Here is a 22,009-nt window from a genome sequence, read left to right as displayed (position 1 = left end):
CTCCTTTTCTTTTCCCTTTTTTTGTTTTTTAAATCATAATTCTTAGGACGACATTTTCCATAAACTCTTTTATCGTCGATTCGATTTCCAAGCGATCGACTTTTTGTCATAACGACGAAACGAAGAATATCTTATAATAAAATATTCTCTTTTTTTCTATTTGACGTGTAGAATATCTTGTAAGATTGAACGTAAATCGATAATACCTGAAGAGAAACGGTAGGAAGACCAAAGTCCGGCGTATTGGACGTCCCATTGAATTGCCCGTTCACTTTTGTTCCATTTGTCGTCGAGTTCTCGTTCGGTTGATCCAGATGTATCGTGAACGATGCACCACGCATATAAAGAATATCTTCGACCGCATCTTCGTCCTCGTCCGTTTCTAAGTTCAATTCGTCTCTCTCCATATCGTCGACGAGTTCTCCGAATTCGCTGGTAGACGGTGACGTCGCATTGAGTTCTTCAACAGAGACAGAAAAGACATTTTCTTCTTTCTCTTTTTTTCCTTTTATCGTCGAAAGAATAAGAACGATCTGTTAGACGTTGTATCTAGGATATTGTATGTAGGAACGATTGAAAAAGTAAAAGATTAGAGGAGATCGTACGAAAATAATATCAAACAGATTATATTCGATATGCAATTGGAATAATTTCTTTCTTTTTTTTTGTTTTGTTTATACATACGTCATTTTGTAACGGGGACACGGGAGGTATTTTTTTTATTATTAATTAATTAATTGGATGTATATAAATAAATAAATAAATAAACGAATCTGGAACGATTGAAAATTATTTGGAAGAGATTGGAACGAAAGATCTAGATCGCATCGATCCTCGATTTGTTTTTTTTTTTTATGTTCAATTATATACAAAAAAAAAAAGACAAGAGGATAAAAATTTGACTTATATAAGAAAGATAAATCTGATGCAATAATAAGAAATATGAAAATAGAAAATGATATTAAAATCGAGACGAGGTAAGGGAGAGATGGCACGTGTTTGACATCACGATTACGACACGATGATACAATCATAAAAAAAAGAAAGAAAGATAAAGATCGATAAATCATATATGTAATCTGTATGCTCTTGAATTTAATCGATAACATCCGGTCATTTTCAATACAAATTTATCAAACTCGGGGAACAACCTACGCATCAAAATTGTTCAGATTTTTAGAACGAATCGAAATGCTTTCGATCTTTGTTCTGCTCGTTAATTTCAATTAGATAACTCGATTCGTAGTTGTCGAAAGATAGTCAAGAGGGATAAAAGAGGATAAAAGAAACGCTTGTTTACACAGCATGATACATGGACAAAATTTCAACGAAATAAAAATGTCGATCGTTTATAAGAATTATTTTTCGATCGATCGAGCATTGGAATGAAAAAATTTATAAAATCTTGTTATGCGATATTCTTAATTTATGTTACGATCGACAAGATCTCGATCAGTCTTACGTTTAAACTCGAGATTTCTATCGAATCAAGGTCATATCCCAGACATCAAACGTATTTAATCTATTTATTCGGTAATCTGTTGGAAAAGGAAAAAAAAAGTGGAACAAAAAAGAATAGTCTTTTCCGAGTTTATCGAATCAACGCATCGAACAAAGATATATATCGGATACGTAAAACGAATGATATCATTTTTTTTCCGTCCCGATCATTTCGAAATAGTAAAGTTATGCGTCTCATGAAAACAAAAAAAAAAAGAAAGAAATGAAATGCGTTTCCAACGGACGAACGAGTTTCGATTAAAATCGATAACTAATATCGGCAAAGGGCTTAGCGAATGTAATTAAATAACTTTCTCGATTGTAAGGTAAGTATAATAATGGTCTGGTACAATCGCTGTTATCCGTAATAGAACATAGTACATATTCTATTTGAAATAATCCCTGCCTTTGTCTACCGATAAGAAATAGGAAATAGTAAATGCAATAGCAAAACGATGATATATAATAATAAATAAATGGTAGAACAAAATAATGGACAAATAATAGAGAAATGGTACAATCGTAATAGGGAAATTGAAAATACGACAAATAAACATTAGAAATGTGATTACAGAATATTAAAAAGCAGAAAATTAAAAATATCGTCAAAAATAATAAGATTAAATATTTATTGGCTTAATCCCACTTGTGTAAATATCATTTTGAGAGATATATATATATAGTACTTACATAAAAGCGATGTTTAACGCGATTATCGACAACAAGTAGAATCGATGAAGATCGCGATTAAAGAACATCGGACTCTTAAAGATACGCGGGGAAGGGAGGAAGGCCGACGGAATGCCAAAATCGACGAATCAAAAACGTTTTTGAAGAAGTCGTTCGAGGATGTGATTCCCCGATAATTATGTACACATTGCCCCTTCGTTTTTTCATTACTATATAAGCCACCGTGAGCCAGCAAATAACATATTACTCTCGAACTCTACTGGTAAGTAGCATTACAAATAGTTATATCATCGTATACACGACGATATCATATTATAATATTCTAATGTAGCAAAAATAGAAATAACTTTGTAAAATTGTATTACCTGTAAACGTATATTATTAATTCGTATTACGTACTTTATCGAAATAGGATCAAACATGAAGGCGTTCGTCGTTCTACTTGCCCTTGCGGCGGTAGCTATAGCCAGCCCTGTAGGCTTGGAAAACGTTCAACAAGTAAGAACAATCGTGAAATATCGAAAGAAATGAATATTCGAATGAATTTTCCATTGAACGCGAAATCAAATATGAATTATTTCGTAGGAGAACCTCGCTGAAAACGAAGCTGATTTGTCGAAGATAAAGGTATCAGGCGGAATAAAGTGTCGTGGAAAGCGATGCAAGGGTCACATCGGTATCGGCGGAAGCTGGTACGTAGCCGATGACGGAACCCTCGTATCAGAATCAGCCGATGATGAAGTCGACGACGGTATCCAAAAGTCATACAACGTGGAGGAGGAAGAGGAAGAAAGCGCCGACGATGAAAACAATTCTGTAGAAATAGTTTTCCATTCCAATTGCAACAGCGACGAAGTTGACAATTCGAAATGTAACAAAGCTGCTACCCTTGGAATCCATTGGTTGAGATTACCAAGCGGAGAAGTCGTTCCACATATCACGGAAAACGAAAATACAGCGGTCGAACAAGTCGACCCAACGACTGCGAAGTGGAAGTGGAATGGTAAAGTCAGTGTCAGATGTCGTAAACGCAAATGCCGCGTCGACGTCAGCGGCGGAGTTCACAACTAGACGCAAAGATCTTCGTAACGAGGACGTAGAAATCAACACGATTCTTCAGATCCTCCAAGAGAAAGATCTATCGCTCGATATGATTTCCAGAAAACGATTGAAACTTCCCTTTGAGAAAAAAAGATTAACGCAACCTTAGTTCGTTGTAAAAAAAAGAAAAAAAAATAAATAAATAAAGAAGAGAGAGAGAGAGAGAGAAAGAAAGAAAAGAAAGAAAATCGGTAAGATCGACGGCAACTTGGTACAACTACTGATACAATTAAATCTATCAATTAGAAACGATATTATGTTTAAAAAAAGCGACCATCTTTCCTCATCGTATATCACTCGAATTACTTTCTATTCGTACTAATCTTCTGATTACTCTTTAATCAATCGCTAATTGCTCTTGTATCTACGATGATCGAATAAATAAAAGAATCGAGATATATACATACATATATTTTTTTACTTGTACATTTTTTGTGACATATCCCCGACATAACCCGACATATCCCCCCAACGTATCTAATCGTTCTATTTTCGTGTAAAAGAACATTATCGCAATCCTCTTTCTGTCTCTTTTTTTTTTTCATCGACGATTGGTAAGGGACGATATTTAAAGAGAGATAGAGAAAAAAGAAAAAAAAAGGGAGAAAAAAGAAAAATCAAGAAAATCCCTTCTAGTCTACCGTGTACTTTATTTCTCGTTTATTTTTTACCGCTCGACGAAGGAATATCGGAATCCCGAGACGAATAATTTCTACCTGCTCAGCATCGTTGACGCATCGATCTTCAATAGCGAATTACTCGAGTGCAACCCATTCGACGAATTGCATCGTTCAATTGTATATCCCTGAAACAGTGGATGCATTCATCTCGCCCCTACTCGGCTACGCTTCGATTCGCTTCGGGTTTCCTATTACAAAAGAAGAGAAGAAAAAAAGAAGAAGAAGGGAACCGACAATTTTATAAACTCTTAGTACGCTTTATTTAACAATCGAGAATAGTCCGATGTACAATAACTACTACGACGTGATGTCGTCGAAGCTATTTAGAAAATTCTTTGATATCGACTGATAAGGGAAAGAGATAAAGAAAAAAAAAAGAAAAAAATCTGAATAGAAAGAAAACTGATAAATCTTCTAATTGAATATATTATTCATGTATATATATATATATATATATATATATATATATATACCTGTAAGTAGGATTGATTTAGGAACGAACAAAGTCGATAATGTCGAGATATAATTTTGTTTATTATAACTGATTTTAATCAGATTTAATTAGCGTATTATACTGACAACGGGAAGATAAGGATGACCTGAGAAAATATAATATCGTATTTTTACGTCATAATATTTATATCTATCAAAAATATATCATTGTTTTTCGATCGAATAACTGATATACATAAGCATATAAGATTAAATCGCTGTAACCAGTCGAATCGATAGACAATATTTTCCAGATAACAATACAAAATTGTTTTTGTAAATAAAAATTGCCCCACTTCGGGGATTTCGAAGGATAAACTTGATGTTATTATTCGTTTCTCCATGGTGTACGTTCCATTATTTTATCATATATAATATGTATGTATCATGAATTAATAATCCATATTTGCGTGTAAGTAAAAGACGAACTCTAAAAATAGAGAAGGTTCCGCTTATTAGGTCGTAAGGAAAACGGCGAAATGCCAAAGGCATTATCGGTAACGAGAAAGATCGTTAAGTGGGATAACAGGCGGGAAGCCTTTAACGAAATGGACGAAATTGTTACAAACGAAGTAGCAACCGAGGAGATTTCTAAAAGTAGAATAATCCTTCCTATATTTTATTCCTTTTAATTGTTATCGATAATCAGGCTAAAGAGAGTGGGTTAATCAAGTTCAAGACGAAGATACCTAGTTCGGAAAGTAGCTACGTAACTGAGAACGGAATATCTTTAAATTAGTGATTGGCTATAAAAATAGATAGAAAGAAAAATAAATACATATATATATATATGTGTGTAAAAAAAAAAAAAAGCGAACAGAGAGAAGAAAGAAAGCGTGAGAAAAAGAGATAGAGAAAGAGAAAGAGAAAGAAAGAGAGAAAAAACAAAAAAGAGAGGGGTAAAAGGGAAAGGGATGTTGGCTCTGCGAAGAAAAAGGTCATATATATATGTATGTTTGTAGGTATGTATGTCTGTAAGATATAAAGCGCAATAGAAAAGATCAAGTGCATGGATGCTTTGAAAAGTTTGTGGAGTAACTATGAAATGGTGCTGTGGTGGCACAGTAATAACGTGAACTCCCTCACGACAGCCGCCACTACATGCCACGAGTTTAAAGTTCCATTTTAACGTCGAGCCCGCGAAATGAAATATTGAAAACAATTTGTAAAACGTAGAAAACGAACGCTAACGCTTTTCGGCAGTTATCACTGGAATTTTCACCGTGCAACCCCGTTCGTCAGCAAAAGTTCATCCTTTCCCTCCCTCTCTCTCTTTCTGTCTCTCTCTCTCTCTCTCTGTCTTTTTTTCCATGTCTCTGTCTTTAACACTCTCACTCTTTCTCTCTCTCTATTTCTTTAGCACTATATACGTATGCAATTAAATATTGGCTTGTCTAGTAAGTAGTTTAAACATTTTTTATAGTATTTCTTTTTTTATGCAACTATAATATCTGTCATGAAATTTTGTTGGATTTTTGAATGACGTGTCTCTAATGGAGATATTCGTAGTTTGAAATATTGAATACAATGTTCATTTGGATATAAAATACTGAATGAATATATATATATATATATATATATATATATATATATATGTATGTATGTATGTATGTATGTATATATGTATGATAGTACAATAGAAAAACATGAATAAACTTTCTATTGAATTTGCGGTATTTTTGATTGAAAATTTCTATAGTAAATTGACCGTATTTTCTAACGAATTTTCAGTAACGCTTTAGAGAAAATTCAGATATTATTTATTGGCCAGTTCAATACATTTTCGTTATTTTAAAATAACTCAATTCAATTTTAAAATGCACATATATAATAGATTTCATAGATATCGGAATCTTCTATCTATTAAAATATCGATAACTTTGATATTGTTTATTAATTAATCCAATACTATACTCTATAAACTATTATTAATATATATATATATATATATATATATATATATATATATATGTATATATATATATATATATATGTATTATTCAATTTAAATAAATATTCTATTGAAAAAAAAGAAAAAAAAGAAAAGACATTGTATGTCGAGTATCTTCTACTGAAAATTCCAACAATTTTCTTATTGACGCAACCCAATAATTTTTCTTTTCTTACTAATTCATTCATTGTTTGTCGTCCCTTTTATTTTCATTCTTCTCGCATCTAGGCCGTCATGTCCTACGACGTGGGCAAAACAAACGCTCGAAGTGGTGAAAAAAAAAGGAAATTAAAAAAAAAAAGGTAGAAAACAAGAAAAAAAAAGGAAAATAATAAAAGACGTCGAGACGTCTCGCACTCTCCCGTAATTTTTTAACGACACGCAATTTCCGCGCTAACGAGCAACGCTTCGGCTCTTTCAAAGAAAGGAAAAGGTTCGAAGGAGAACGAGAGAGAGAGAGAGAGAGAGAGAAAGACAGAGAGAAAGAACTTTAACCCGCTTTATTTCGCACGAACGGTAAGTAACGACGATGGTGCGAGATCATTACAACGAGCTGCCTGTTCGACGTGAGTTCGATAAAAAAAAAAAAAAAAAAAATAAAAAGAAACAATAAAAAAAGAAAAAAGAAAAGATGACTTATAGTATGTTTCTTTTCCTGAATAATGTGCACTTTCTATGTGCACTTACTGTATGTGTGTGTCTGAAAGAGAGAGAGAGAGAGAGAGAAAGAAAAAAGAAGAGAGAAAGAGAAAGAGAGAGAGAGAGAGAGAGTGAAAAGAAGAAAAAGTTCGATTCATACAATATGTTCCTTACGGATAAGCAGTAATATTTCTTAAGGATAATAATTTTTAAGTAAAAAGTATTAAGAAAAGAAAAAGAAGGTAGCAAAGCAAAAATATACATAGACGACGTACGAGACATGCCCTTCTTTCCGACTTATTTGCTCGTAGTAATATTTCGTATGAATAATAATAGTGGTAATAAAAATGAAAACAAAAAAGAAAAAAAAAGGAAAAAAAAACGAAGGAAAGAAAAAAAAAGAGGAAAGAACGAATGCCAGGAAAAATGGAGAGGGAAAAAAATATGTCAAGTTACTTCCGGAGGAACAGTGATATAATACGTGTAATATATATTTCGGATGAGAGAAAAAGAAAAAAAACAGAGAAAACCCACAGAAATGCGACATACATTCGACAGAAATTCTTTGCGACAAGGGAGCTCCTATTTTCTATAATAAAAGTAAAAAGAAACATAACAACGATAATAACAACAACAACAACAACAACAACAACAACAACAACAACAACAACAACAATAATAATAATAATAATAATAATAATAATAATAATAATAATAATAATAATAATAATAATAATAATAGTAATAAAGAGGGACGAGAAAATAAAAGATAGATAAATAGATAGATAGATATAATAGATAGATATAAATTTGTAGAAACTTACCGGCACAACTATATCCATTCTTATGAAGTATGTAGCCGTCCCTGCAGTCACATTCATACATCCCGTCGTGAAGTTCGTAGCAAAGATGCTCGCAGGGAGATCTACGCCCGCATCTTCCTGAAACCGAGAACGATCATGCTCGTAGAGAAAAAAAAAAAAGTATTTGCATTTGATGTTGGAAAATAAACATCTCTCTTTCTCTATCTCTCTCTCTCTCTATCTCTCTCTATCTCTCTCTCTTTCTCTTTTTCTTTTTCTTTCTCTCTGGGGAGTGGGAGGTGTGCACGTAACTATTTCAACTCTTTCGAAAGTCCTTCCTAGGTAAGGAACTTTCTTCCAATTCTATTCGTGAGGTTGTATACGTTAGACGGAATCGAGGCATAATCCTTAGAAAAAGCTTGTTTTTTCCTTAGGAAAGCTTGTTTCGAGGAGATTCTCCAATAGGAACCGGAAAGAAACATACTCCAACATTTCAAATTCGATTTACATAAGTTACATATTTCTTTTTTGTCTTTTATCGATTTTTCCCGAGGACTGAACTTAACCGAGTGTTTTTTATCGTGCATGTTTTATATATATATATATATATATATATACATAGCTTTATTATAAATGGTTATATATAACATATTAAACGAGGTAAAATATAGATATTTATATTATAACAATATAAATAGTATTTATAAAAAAGAAAGAAGAAACTAGATAATTATAATAAAATCAATCATATATTCCATGTACAGTATTCGTGTACGCACGTATATGATAATAATAATAATCATACCAACTATTATTACTAATCGTATTATCAGACTGGTCAACAAGTAATATATTGATGGTAAACTGATTCTGTTAATGCATAGAAATAAAAATAAAACGAGGAGCAAAGAGAGAAAGACAGAAAGACAGAGAGAGAGAAAGAGAGAGAGAAAAAGGGTGGAGAAGGGAGTGGCAAAGAGAGAGAAAGAGAGAAAGAGAGAAAAAGAGAGAGGGTGTGGCTATCCACCAGCAAGGATAGACATCCCATTTTTATCCCTCTGGCCAGCGTGTTTATAAATCGTTATCCCTTATCCACCGAGGACTTATTTATAACGCAAGCCCGCAACGACGGCCATGGAAAATTTACTTTTCCCGCGGCCTCGAAACTACTACTACTACTACTGCTACTACTACTAGCATCAACACCAGCACTGCTACTACTCGGCACCGTCGAACATTTTACGTCCGGAAAATTTCATAAAGCCAATTTTATAACTTTCCCGCTAAATTTTGCAACCCCTCTTTTCTTCATACCTTTTAGTTGTCATAGTAGTAATAATAGCAGCCAACTTCTGTTTCGTGTGAGAACGTAAGAATATATTCGAATATCCCCCAATTTTATTATCGATTTTAACTGTTCCTTATTCGTTTCTTTTTTCTTCGTTTTCTCTTTTATTCATTCTCTTTCCTTTTTTCTTTTTTTCTTTTTTTTTTCATTCCCTCTCGATAGTCATTCCGCACCGGATAGAAGACACATATAGAGAAATTTTAGTAACGATTTTCGATAAAGGGAAACACGAATTTTACTTCTGCGTTCTGTTGAAACTCTAAAATTAGATTATAGATCGTTAAAATATAATAGAAAAAGATAAATGAAGGTATCAATTTTATATAGCGAATTGTGTTTAATAGGAATATAAGAGACGCGTAACTATAACGCACACGTATAACGATTAATTCTTTACTAATTTTCTTCGATGGAAAAATGTATTTATTTCGTTACGAACGAATATTAATTTTGATTTAAAACTATGTGAGAAAGGGAAGGAATCTTTGCAACGATTTGATCGTTGAAATATAATTATTCTTTAAAAATAAGTAATTAAAGAAACATTATATTCATTTTCTCTAACGAATCAAAGACGTTAAGAGAAAATTATCTAAATTCTTTAGCCTCCTAGAGAGAAAAAGAATACACGGGAAGGAAAGAATTTCACCGGACTGTTGATATTAATGAAAACAAAAGAAAAAGAAAAAGAAAAAAGAAATAAAAAAAAAACTATATAAAATTTTATACCATAGTATAAAAGAAGAACTCAAGATTATAAAGAAGAAAAAAATAATAATTCACAGGAAACAATCGATAGAATTCCCAATGTAAAAATATGACAAAGAAATATAATCATAAAAGTTTCTTTCACGACGTTCTGACAAAGCTCGTATGATTCTCCTTTCGTAAGTTTTCCCTCTGGTCTATCCCTTTCCCTTCTTCACATACATAAACGTATATATGTATATATATATACACACACACACATATATATATACTTTCGTATATATACCTGAACGTCATTTCCTGTCTCGTGATCTTTGTAAAAGCGATAGTGGAATACGTTAACTCTCGTGTATTATTCTATCCTTTGCCGCACGATCGATCTCCAATGCGGCCTATCACGCATGTGCGCAATGTACCAACGCGATTCTGTAAATTGGCCGTGTAATCAAGTTGTACATTGGTCCTGTAGAATAATCCGAATACTATATAGCTTGTCACTGGTTCTTCTCCACCTCTACCTACAAACCTATACTTGCACCTACGGCTACACTGCTACATCTACACATTTTCACCTTCTATGGTTATCATAGAGAAGAGGAAGAGGAACGTGAACGGGGTTGGAAGGAATGGGGATGGGCATTTATCGAACGGTACGACGAAAGACGAGAGCTCCTGGTAATATCTCCCTCTCCTCCTTCATCCTCCTCCTCATCCTCCTTAGCTCTCTCTCTCTCTCTCTCTCTCTCTCTCTCTCTCTCTTAGCTCTTTTCGAATCGTACCATCTCGAGCGTGATAACTGCGTTAGCTGTGACTAACGCGAGGTGCGATTCATTATTTTTAGACAATAACGGGGTGAAATGATATCTCTGGGGTAGAAAATAAGAAGGAGAAGGAGAGGAAAGAAGAAGGGACAAAAAGAAAAGGAAAATGAAACGAGAAAAGAAATAGAAGGAAATCATATCGCGAGAGAAATTAATAGAATAAAATTTTGTATGCTTGGGATAAATAAATAAACGAATAAATAGATAGATGGATAGATAGATGGACAGATAGATAGATAGATATAAACGGAAAAGGGACGATGAAATCAGAACAAATTTGGGATGACGTTTCTGGGTAACTTTACGTCGTCTTTCTGTTTGCTTCTTCGAGGATTATATGCACACAAATATATATATAGAATTGAGAACAATCATGCAATACTACAAGTTAGGGTTACGGTATTTAAATAAAATGTAGGTCGTTTCGAATTTGACTTTGATCGATCGACGAACTTCCTGAATAAAAAACGAGTAAATTTTTAAAGGAGCGTTCGATGATTGCCATTTTTTCGTTATTAAAAAATAATTCTTAATCACATTTTTAACCTTTCTCAATTATTTATATCAAATCGAACTAATACGTCTCCTCGTGTTATTTCTATCTTTTACACTAATCAAGTTATCCGATCTATCAAGTGTAACTAATTAATTAACTCTATGAGTAATAACGTACACACGCGTATATATATTATTAGAAGAGAAAATAAATAGAAATCGCCTTGAGAGAGATTTCCACGCTCAAAGTCGATATCCTCGAACAACCCGACGGAAAGAAATTTCACGATTTTCCGCTCGTGTTCTTTTTTTATCTCCCGTCTAATATAACAATCCTCGTAATAGTAGTCGAACTAGTTACAGGTCACCTCCTATATATAGATAATAATATATATATACACATACATATATATAAATATATAGAAGGAAAATAGTACTTTGTCGTTCATATCTCGGTTTCATAGAGGAAACGTAATATTTCACTCGCTTCTGTCTCTGATCCTTCTTCGGGCTGTCCTCATCTTCCTCCTCCTTCTTGATCCCCCTTCCCCACTCTCCTTTGCCCATCGTCATCATACACTATACCCCATCTTTATCCAACTTCGTAGAAATCCACAAGGAAGGAATAGGGCCAATAAACTTTGTGGATATGTACGCGAGTACGTAGATAAGTAGATACGTACGTACGTACGTACGTATATGCATACATACATACGTAGATATAAACCGAGGTAAACATTTAAAATCTGGCCGACGGCCGAGCGATTCTTGGCATACCATAGGGATGGTCCGGGGTTGTGGTGGTCTTAGCAGTGAGTTGGAAATCATTGTTGGACCAACAACAATGGGCAAGCAAAGGAAGGTGGAGGAGTATTTGAAAGAGAAGATAGAGATATAGTCGAGGTATTTTAGGTGTCGCTTATAACCGAGCAAAAGCTTCCTGTTACTATTACTACTACTATTACTACTACTACTACTACTACTACTACTAGTACTACTACTATTACTACTACTATTCTACTACCATCACTACTATCACCTAATGTAATTTATCTTTATTAGCAAGCCGACGCTCAGATCCGAGCTCGACGAGTTTATTTCAACCATACAAGGCTATGGGAATTATTTCGTTATGGTTTTGAATACGTTTCCAAATATATCGAATAAAGGATCGTTTGGTAAATGCGATAATGACGACGATGGGATTTCTTAATGAATTCTCTTCGGTTATAAACTGGGATAATAATACGACGAGATCAACGTTTCAACCATAAAACGAGACTGCGATATTTCATTGCGAATGAAAATGTTTCCTTCTTCGATATTACCAAAGATTTTATTAAAAGGATCGGTTAGGTGAAAATTACGATGGTACCGCTCTCATAACGAACGAGTTTTCTTAATGATACTTGGGCGTTTAGATATTCCAAGTTATAGATGACACGACGTTATCTGATTTTTAATAGGTTTAGAAATATATCGGATAAAAGGATCGTTATAACGACGACGATGGGATTTCTTAATGAATTTTCTTCGGTTATCCGTTCGAAGTTACAAACTAGTACAACGATATAACGAGAAGCGTAATATTTCATTACGAATGATAAATATTTCGTATTTCGATATTACAAAAGATTTTATTAAAAGCATCGGTTTGGTAGGGTCATCTCAATGGATTAGTTTTCTCGATGATATCTAGGTGTTTAGATATTTGAGAATTATATACTACGATGTTACGGACTAAGTAGTTGGAGACTGTACGAAGTTATACGGATAATATGACATAATCGTGCCCTCTTGTCGGTTACAAGACAACAGGTCCATGTCTAAAAGCTTCCGAGGTCAACAGGTAGCTTCGATAGAAGGCACAGAGGTAGAGGAGAGGGCTCTTTTGTGAGGTCTATGAAAACAGTGTGTCGCGGAATGGATCGATTCGTATGGCTGATCGCTTTTAACGTTTTAAAGAACGTTTTGATCCTTTAATATTCCTACGATTCATTGATCGAATGTAATCGAAGTATTGGTGGGTGGAACGGGTCGGTGCTGAGAGGAGGAGGGGGAAGGGTTTCCTTCTCTCTCTCTATATATATAGATATATATATATATATATATTCACATAGATAACAATCGACTACGATAAAAATTAAAAGAGAAAGGGTGTCTTAAAGACAAGAAGGTCTTCGGAAGCCCGACAGCTCTTAAAAGGACGAGAGCAAAAATTAGGGATTTAAAAAGCTAAGGGAGGAATACTAGGGTGAAGAGTCAAAGTTCTATGGGCCACTCCGTTCGAATCTTCCACGGGGGTTGCTTTCAAACTCGCTCGTTGCCTATTCAACTAAGGCTGTAAACGGGACACGATGACGAGGGTGAGTTAGCAAGCTCGCCGTTCGTTCGACTCGCTCTTCGACACCTCTCTTCTTCGTAGAAGGAATCGACACTGTTCTTTTCGAAGGAGGAATACGAATTTCAATGACCTTGGAATTATTAACAAGCTTCGTAAACATTCGCTAACGCGAATTTTCTTTTTTTTCTCTGCTTTTTCGTATTCCCCTTTTCTCTTTCCATTTGAACCATTTGAATCTCAAACGAATCGACGATCGAACAACGATTCTTCTAACGAACGTTAATTAATATCGAAATAAATAATTACCTTGAAAAGCAGCCTCGAAGGTCGTCTTCTCGTCGACAGGATTCTGCGCGAGCACTATGCCGATCGCGAGATAACCGAGAATCATGATAGTCTGGTGACTACGGATCCTTGCCATAGTCCACAGCTAAACATGCACGGCCCTTTCTTTCTTTGGATCGATCGTTCCTTCGCTCTCTTTTTATTCCACCGTAAGCTCGTCGAGACGGTTTTAAACACACTGAAAAGAAGAGGCGTTCGCGAACGCTTCAGAAAACTTTTTTCCTTTCTCTCCTCTCCTCTCCTCTCTTCTCCTCGCTCGCTTGCTCACGCTCTTTCTCTCTCTCTCTCTCTCTCTCTCTCTTTCTCTCTCACTTCGCCACCCTTCGTTTTTTTTCTTCTTTCTTCTCTTCCTTCTCTTTTGCACCTTCGTAACCGTGACTCTTGTCCGATCTCCTTCTCCTTCTTCTTCTTCTCCTTCTTCTTCTTCTTCTTCTTCTTCCTCTTCAGTTTAAAATGGACGTCCAGGAAAACACAGATAGATAGATAGATAGATGGATAGAGAAAGAGAGAGAGAGAGAGTTTGAAAACACACACAGAGATATAAAAAAAAACACGTATATACAAACACACAGCACACGTGTCAGTTGATAGGACACCTTCCTTCCTTCCTTCCTTCCTTCCTTCCTGTCTTCCTTATTTATTTCTTCCTTTTTTTTTCTCCTTCTTTCTTCTTTCCTTCCTTGTTTTTCTTCTCTTTCTCACCCTCTCTCTCTCTCTCTCTCTTTCTCTTTATCTCTTTCGTTGCTTTCAGTCACTAGGGTCGAGTGTCTCGAAGGGAAACCGTGTAACGTCGATCGAAACTCTTTAAACCTGCGAACCAATACGAGATCGTGTCAAGTGGACGTCCTCTCTCTCTCTCTCTCTCTTTCTTTCTCTTCTATACATATCGTCGATACGTTTCGTTCTACTCTACGATAAAAAGAGAGAAAGATATAGATAGATGTATAAGTGAAACAAGAGATAGAGAGATAGATAGATAGAGAGAGAGAGAGAGAGAGAGAGAGAGAGAGAGAGCGCGCACGAGTGGGACAGAAAAAGGGATAGAAAAGAGGGATGATCCGAGGGCAATAACTCTCTAGCTTCTTGCGTTCCTTTCTTTTTAACCCCTTTCGAATACCACCCTAACCGTATATAACCATAATTACTCTGCCATCGACGAGGAATTTTTTTTTCTATTCTCTTTTCCTTCCCTTTTCTTTTCTTTTCTTTTCTTTTCGCGTGTTTTTTTCTTCTTTCTTTCTTTCTTTCTTTCTTTCTCTCTTTTCTTCTTGTTGCCTTAAATCCTTCCTGCTATTCCTTTTCATTTCACGATGCATGAGTATGCTCGAAAGATAGAGTATATTAACTATCCCGTCGAAAGCTCTTATCTTAAGAAGGACATGACACGTATGTATGTGTATGTTGTAATCTAGATATTCGTGCAATGTAGCTGCATGCACGCGCGTATGTGTGTGTATATGTAAGGTGTGAATCGTAAGATATTTAACCCTTTGAACTCCTAAGTCGAGCCTGTCTCGACATCAATTTGCTTTACAGGTACTTATACGTCGATTTTATTTCGACATTGTTCAAAGCGGAATATTATAATCATTTTTTATCACGACATATGTTGTATTTTAATTAGACTAAATTATATGTTTAATGTTGCACACCCGCACACGCACGCGCACACACATACGTATATACGCGTAATCGTTATCGATGATAAAAACTCGTCAATTTCTTTGCAAATTTAAAAAAAGAACACAATGATATACCGTTATTATCCTAGTGTTCCGGTTATATTACACGAAATTTTGTGAACAAATAAAACAAATTATTTCGTTCGATTGTAACGATCGATTTACTCCTGCATGCAAATTGTTCAATGGTATCCGTCGAGTAAATTAAATAATTTCTTTCACGTAAAATCTGTACCAGCGCGATTGAAACGTACTGTTTACCTAGCCACCATCGCTCTTTGAATAGATATTAGGTAATCCGATATTACCGTTGAAACGTACAATTAAAATGCATTTCTATAAAAGGAGAGAAATTGTAAGAGCTTTCATGAATTTTCGTATTTTTTATTCTCTCTCTTTCTCTTTCTCTCTTCTGAATTTTTTGCTATTTATTTATTTTTTCCTTTATCCTTAATCGTATCTTTTTCGTTAGCTACGTGTAAGACGGCTAACAACGTGACCATTTAATTTATGTTTCAAAACATAGAAAAATATATACGAGTAAAACTTAAAATAATGTCCTAGCTAAATTATTATCGATATTAATAGCACGTATATTGTATTAAAAAAGTTATATTATAAAAAAAAATCGATTAAAGCCTCAATTTTTATTTATTTTTATTTTACTTCGTTTCCTTTTTTCTTTTTTCTTTTTCATGTTCGAGGCACGGTCGTTCCGATAATCATGAAATTGATTTCATAACAGGATGAAAATCATTTAACTTAATTAAATTCGTGTGGTTGCAGAATTAAAGCATATTAAATGTTTAATATGCGAAATGTATTCAGACCTGTGTTTATCTGTAAAAAAAGAGAGAAAAAAAAATATGAAACAGAAGATAAATATAATCCATTAATCATTATCGCGATTCTTCGTTTCATCCCGTCTGAATTTTTTACCATCATTCGATACAATGAAATTATTTGTTAAAATATATTGTTAATTAAAAATCGATAAAATCATAATGGTAATCAATTCGTAATCAATTTGAAAATATGAATTCGTATTAAACCCATTTCTACGATATTAAACATTGTTATAAATAACATTGAACATTGAATCAAACGTTACGAAAAAGATACGATGAGATTACGTAAAACATCGACTTTAATTTTCAACGAAGATTCGAACGCAAGTTTTACGTGTAAACTGGTAGTTCGAGCGAGTTATCGGCATTGTCGATCATCGACTCGGTGAGTTTCGAAACCTGGGAGAAAGAAAAGAAAAGAAACGAAAAAAAGGAGAAAAGAAAAAAAAAAGAAAAATAATATGAAAAGGGTTTAAAAAGCGGAAAGATAATTCTCGCGGCCCATTTATCCTCGCGCCTATTATTTAAAACGTCTAATGAAAGCATGAGCGTGACACTTTTTCAACTATTACGTTTTCTCTCTCTCTCTCTCTCTCTCTCTCTCTCTGTCTCTCTGTCTCTCTCTGTCTCTCACTCTGCTCGTTTTACTATAATAACAATAATTAAACAAAACATTAAATTTTTCTCTTTTTTCCCTTCTTTTACTTTCTGTCTCTCTCATTTCCGTCAAATTTACAAGTGAAAGAGAACGATCTAGATTCCAGTAGTCGAATCATCCTACAATCTTTTTTTTTCTTCCTCGATATGACAAAATTTTTTCTTTTCTTCTTTTTCTTTTAAATTCAGTTATTACGATCGAACGAAGTCTTTTCTCTCTTCTCTATCGCTAAGAGAACTCGTGTATCGAGTAATCGGATAATGCATGAATTTTTTGTGCACCCTTCACTATAATTATAATAATAATAGTTAATAATAATTGACGATGATAATTAAATAAATATTTTTTCACTCTTTTTTCTCTTTTCTATCTATAAAAAGACTGAAGAACCGAATAGCCGAATATCATAGAGTAATTTTCTTTATCCCTATCTCATAATTCCTCTCAAGTCTTCGTGAGATTAATGATCTTGAAAATGACCTGTCTGAGACGAACGTAACCCTATACCCTCTCTTTGAACCTCGTGATATCCTTCCCTAAATTTCAAAAATTTTTAACAAACTTTTCTCTTACGAAACACGAAGAGTACAAAGCGAGAAAATATGTAGAAATTTATTTTTAATTCTTAAAAAAAGAAAAGAAAAGAAGACGTGCTATAATAAGAATATCAAGTATACATACTGCAGTATATATATATATATATATATATATATATATATATATATATATACACTATAGTACAATAATATTGATATCAATAAGTTAGTTATAAATAAATTTATATAATGTTAATAACCATAATAATAATAATGAAACAAATTTTTTTGTTCTCTCTTTTCTTTGTGAGACTCTGGAATTATATTAAAAAAAAAAAATATATATATATATAAATCTACGCATGCAGCCATTTAAACACGCTCCAATAGGCGTCCACGTGTGACATTTTATTGACATTTTCTAGATAACTTCGAAAGGCTAAGAGGCGACACAGGGTACACGTTCGGCTTAACGTTGGACGTAGCGACGGCTTGCGACGGTGTCGTCTGGTGTTTAGAATCCTCCTTGAGGAACGATATCGACGGTGAAAATGTCCGTGTAATATGTTTATCAGCTAGAATCGATAAACGAATTTTCCCTTAACGTACGACCAAATCGAGCGACAAATTATTACGCGAGAAACTTGTAAACGAGCATAGCACTCTACCTCTAAGTGCGTGCGCACTCACACACATTATACAAGAATAGACATAGATATTATACAAGAAATATGCTGAATCTGTTAGAATTTTATTAGAAAAAAAAAGAAAAAAAAAAGAATAAAATAAGTGCATAAATAAATTCAAAGCCAAAGATTTAAACGGGTCTTTGGAACAGAATTAATTTCATTCTTATCGGAGACGAACTATATTAAACGACCGAGTCGTTACTTTTAATAAATAAAACAAGGAATGAAAAATAAATAGCAGAATGAAGAGAAAGAGAGAGAGAGAGAGAGAGAGAGAGAGAGAGAGAGAGAGAGAGAGAGAAACATGAATATTCGTTATTCCATCGTAGACAGAATATTAATATTCGTTATACCGTCGGAGTGCTACAAAAATCGATGTGTATAAATATATATATATATATATATATATATATATATATATATAAAAGAGAGAGAGAGAGAGAGAAAGAGAGATAGAGAATGAGAAAGGGGATGAAAAAAAAAGCCGAGAAGCACAGAGAGAAACGCAAATTCGAATTTGCTCTACACAAACGAAGCGAAAGAATCAACGCTCGGCACACACTGTACGACGAGTACGTACACACGTAACTGTTGATTCTACCTGTGCAAAATCGACTAGCTCCTTTCTTAACACGTTGAAAGATCAACTAAGGGTAAGCTTGCCTTCTATTGCCCTTTTGCCCTATGCTTAAACCTCAGCAAGGAAGATAAGCATCGTGAACGTTACTCTTTAAACTGATACATTCCGCGATCGAAGATTTACGTTCAAGCGTAGTAAAAATGTCCTTCTATCTTGTCAATATTATTAAAGAAAGGTCGTAAAATTTTAATGTTATCGCGTCGTAATATCACTCAATGACATCAATCTGGTCGTATATTTGTGTTTGCTAGAACGAAAAAAAGAAAAAAAACAAACTAAATAAATAGATAAATAAATAAATAGATAAAAACACGAGGTGAGAACGATCGAACGGACGAAACGTATTGGAAAGAAAAGGACAGAGGTATAAAAAGGAAAAGAGGGTGTGTGTTTGTGTGTACAAGAGAGAGAGAGAGAGAGAGAGAGAGAGAGAGAGAGAGAGAGAGAGAGAGAGAGAGAGAGAGAGAGAGAGAACATAGAACAAGAGTTAAATTAACTATGAAAAATTCTTCGATCCTATTCACGCGAGACACAATCGATCCTGTTGTCTAACTGTTGGGAAAGCTCGCGTGTAGAACCATATAGCGTAAGAGAAAGAGAAAGAGAGAGAGAGAGAGAGAATGAACGGGGATAGTAGAGAACACACGATGACGAATATGGAAATATAGAATTGAACGAGATAAAACAGAAAAACAAGGAAGAATGATCCGAGTTAAAGTGTCATTGACACATACACGCACACACACGCACGCACATACACACATACACATGCGCGTTGAACTCTTCTTCTTCTTCTTCTTCTTCTTCTTCTTCTTCTTCTTCTTTTTCTTGTACTTCTTCTTCTTCTTATTCTTTCACTTCCTATTCGTACTTCTCTTGGAGCACTATCTCTAGGGTGCTTGCTTTTTACCCGAGACGCACAGCTTCGAACAGCGCGTTCGCATGAAATGCGAAGAATAAACGTTCACGCGAGTAAAGGGCTCACAGAGCGGAGTCAGACAGACGGTCAGACAGACAGAGAGGCAGACCGACAGACCGACAGACAGACAGACAGACAGACAGACAGACAGACAGACAGACGAACAGATAGAAAACGTACGACGCGAAGACTTTCTCGTGACTCCGATAAGAACGCTATAAGTTAGAGAGAGAGAAAGAGAGAGAAAGAGAGGAGAAAGAGACAGAGAAAGAGAAATAGACAGACAGAGAAAGATATATAGATGTAGCGAGTAAAAGTGAATCCGTGTATAACAGTGTGTGTGTGTTTGTGTGTGTATCTCTCTGTAGATATATATATATATATAAGTATGTGTGCTGAGAGAAAGAGAGAGAGAGAGAGAGAGAAAGAGCACGAATGAACGACGATCGTAACGTGAGAGAGCAACGCGGCTTCCGCCGACGCCGGCCGGTGCTTCCAATCGAACTGCGGGGGTTGGTTGACGGTGGCGCCGCCGAGGGACGCTGAAAGACGCCGTGTGGAATGCGTCACGAGCACCACCACCACCACCACCACCACTACTACTATTACTATTACTACTACTACTACCACCTCCACCACCACCACCACCACCACCACCACCTTCACCACCGCCACCACCGCCGCCGCCGCCACCACCACCACCACCACTACCACCACTACCGTCTCCGACCACCACCACCGTCGCCTTCGATCGGTCGCCATATTTCTTTTGCCCTGCGTTTATTATACTACCCCCGAAAACGACCTTCTCTCCAGGCTATCCAATCAGGTGGGGGTGAGAATTCCCTGGACGGAAGCCTCTCTCTCTCTTTCTCTCTCTCTTTCTCTCTCTCTCGCTCTCTCTTTTTCTCGTTCTACGATTTCTCGACACTCTCCTCTAGATAAGCCTTTATCGGTTTACGCACGTTTCTTTTTCTTTTTCTTCTTCTTCTTCTTCTTTTTCTTCTTCTTCAACATATTAGTTTCCTTTTGTCTTTCTTTCGTTACGAATTTTCTTTCCTTCCTTCTTTCCTACTTTCTTCATCGATAAGAATTTGTTCGGGGAAAAATCCATACAGACCTGGCTTTAACCTGTATAGAGAAATAAAATATAGATAAAGAAAGAGAACTATTTAATACTTTGATAAGCACGCTTTTCACGTGCTTTGACTATAACACACTTTTCTTCTTCTTTTTTTTCTACCCCACTCAGTTTTTTCACTTTTTTCTTTCTTCTCCTTTTTTTCTTTTTTTGTTGTTTTCAGAGCACGGAATCTACGAGATATTTTCCCTTGATTCTCCACCCACTCTCTATTTCTATTTCTCTCTTTATCTCTCTCTCTCTCTCTCTTTCTCTTTTGCCCTATACAACCCTTTATACCGCCAACCTCTCTCTTTCTCTCTTGCTCCGTACAGCCCCTTACATCAACCCCTCTTTCTCTCTCTTTCTTTCTTTCTCTCTCTCTCTCTCTCTCCATATACGCGCATCTACTACACCTGTGGTCTTTTCTACCACTCTATCTTTGTACTCCCTTTCCACGAACTATGTATTTCCCTTCTTCGCTACTCAAGCTCTCCGCCAGTGCTTTGTGAAAGGATTCGTTCATGCGAACCCTTTTGTTACTTTTCAAGATACAATTATGCGAATATCTGTTGTACGTACGTCGTACGTATCTATGTGTGTAAATAGATAGGTAGGTAGGTATAGGTAGGTTGGTAGGTACGTAGGTACAATACGACTCTGTCCTACGTGCATAGTTTTTAATTATTAAACATGTTAAGCGGCATCTTGTCGGAACGTACTTACATACTAATTTCCTATCTTTCAGAAAATTTTAATTAATATATTCTCCACTTTGCATACGCGAGTACGTGAAAATGACTATAAAAACGGAATTCTAAATATAATACGTATTTATCTTTTTTTTTTTATGATTACATCTTATAATATATAATATATTAAGTAACAAACTTACCTAAATTTAAGGATTTTTGAAAGAGTAAGGAATTCTCGTGGGATTATAAAGTAGGCAGGATTAGTTCTTCGTCGAGCAGGTTAATCTAAAAAAGAAAGAAAGAAA

The 22,009-nt window shown here is 35.0% G+C and overlaps 2 protein-coding genes across 6 annotated transcripts in view; one reads left to right on the top strand and one right to left on the bottom strand.

Moving 5' to 3' along the window:
• The window catches only part of LOC127068837 (pikachurin), a 46,941-nt gene that overhangs the window by 24,683 nt on the left and 249 nt on the right, over positions 1 to 22,009 (bottom strand). Inside the window, exons 2-7 of one of the 5 annotated variants that reach the window (XM_051005131.1) lie at positions 21,905 to 21,989; positions 20,855 to 21,020; positions 14,282 to 14,727; positions 13,879 to 14,095; positions 7,878 to 7,994; positions 207 to 460 (exon numbers count right to left, since the gene is read on the bottom strand). In XM_051005131.1, the coding sequence (XP_050861088.1) occupies positions 207 to 460; positions 7,878 to 7,994; positions 13,879 to 13,993 (486 nt within the window). In that variant the 5' untranslated portion in view covers positions 13,994 to 14,095; positions 14,282 to 14,727; positions 20,855 to 21,020; positions 21,905 to 21,989. Of the gene's footprint in view, positions 1 to 206; positions 461 to 684; positions 816 to 7,877; positions 7,995 to 13,878; positions 14,728 to 19,736; positions 20,441 to 20,854; positions 21,021 to 21,904; positions 21,990 to 22,009 lie in introns of those variants that run through there. The other 4 variants (XM_051005132.1, XM_051005130.1, XM_051005129.1 and 1 more) reach the window with 4 other exon arrangements.
• On the top strand, positions 2,552 to 3,697 carry LOC127068852 (uncharacterized). Its single transcript, XM_051005164.1, has 2 exons — positions 2,552 to 2,688; positions 2,776 to 3,697. Exons 1-2 carry the CDS (start codon positions 2,611 to 2,613, stop codon positions 3,259 to 3,261), a joined length of 564 nt encoding a protein of 187 aa, XP_050861121.1. The 5' UTR covers positions 2,552 to 2,610; the 3' UTR covers positions 3,262 to 3,697.

Source organism: Vespula vulgaris, chromosome 14 (genome assembly GCF_905475345.1).
Source record: "Vespula vulgaris chromosome 14, iyVesVulg1.1, whole genome shotgun sequence".
In the NCBI taxonomy this organism is placed as follows: Eukaryota; Metazoa; Arthropoda; class Insecta; order Hymenoptera; family Vespidae; genus Vespula; species Vespula vulgaris.
The sequence above is the reverse complement of the archived record's forward strand: the minus strand, read 5'-3'. Positions and strand labels throughout refer to the sequence as shown.

What these genes read in the sequence shown, in the direction of transcription:
- LOC127068852 (XM_051005164.1), top strand. Translation starts at nt 2,611, where the DNA reads ATGAAGGCGTTCGTCGTTCTACTTGCCCTTGCGGCGGTAGCTATAGCC. An exon ending in GCTTGGAAAACGTTCAACAA is followed by an intron (nt 2,689 to 2,775) that starts GTAAGAACAATC and finishes ATTATTTCGTAG; the next exon opens with GAGAACCTCGCTGAAAACGA.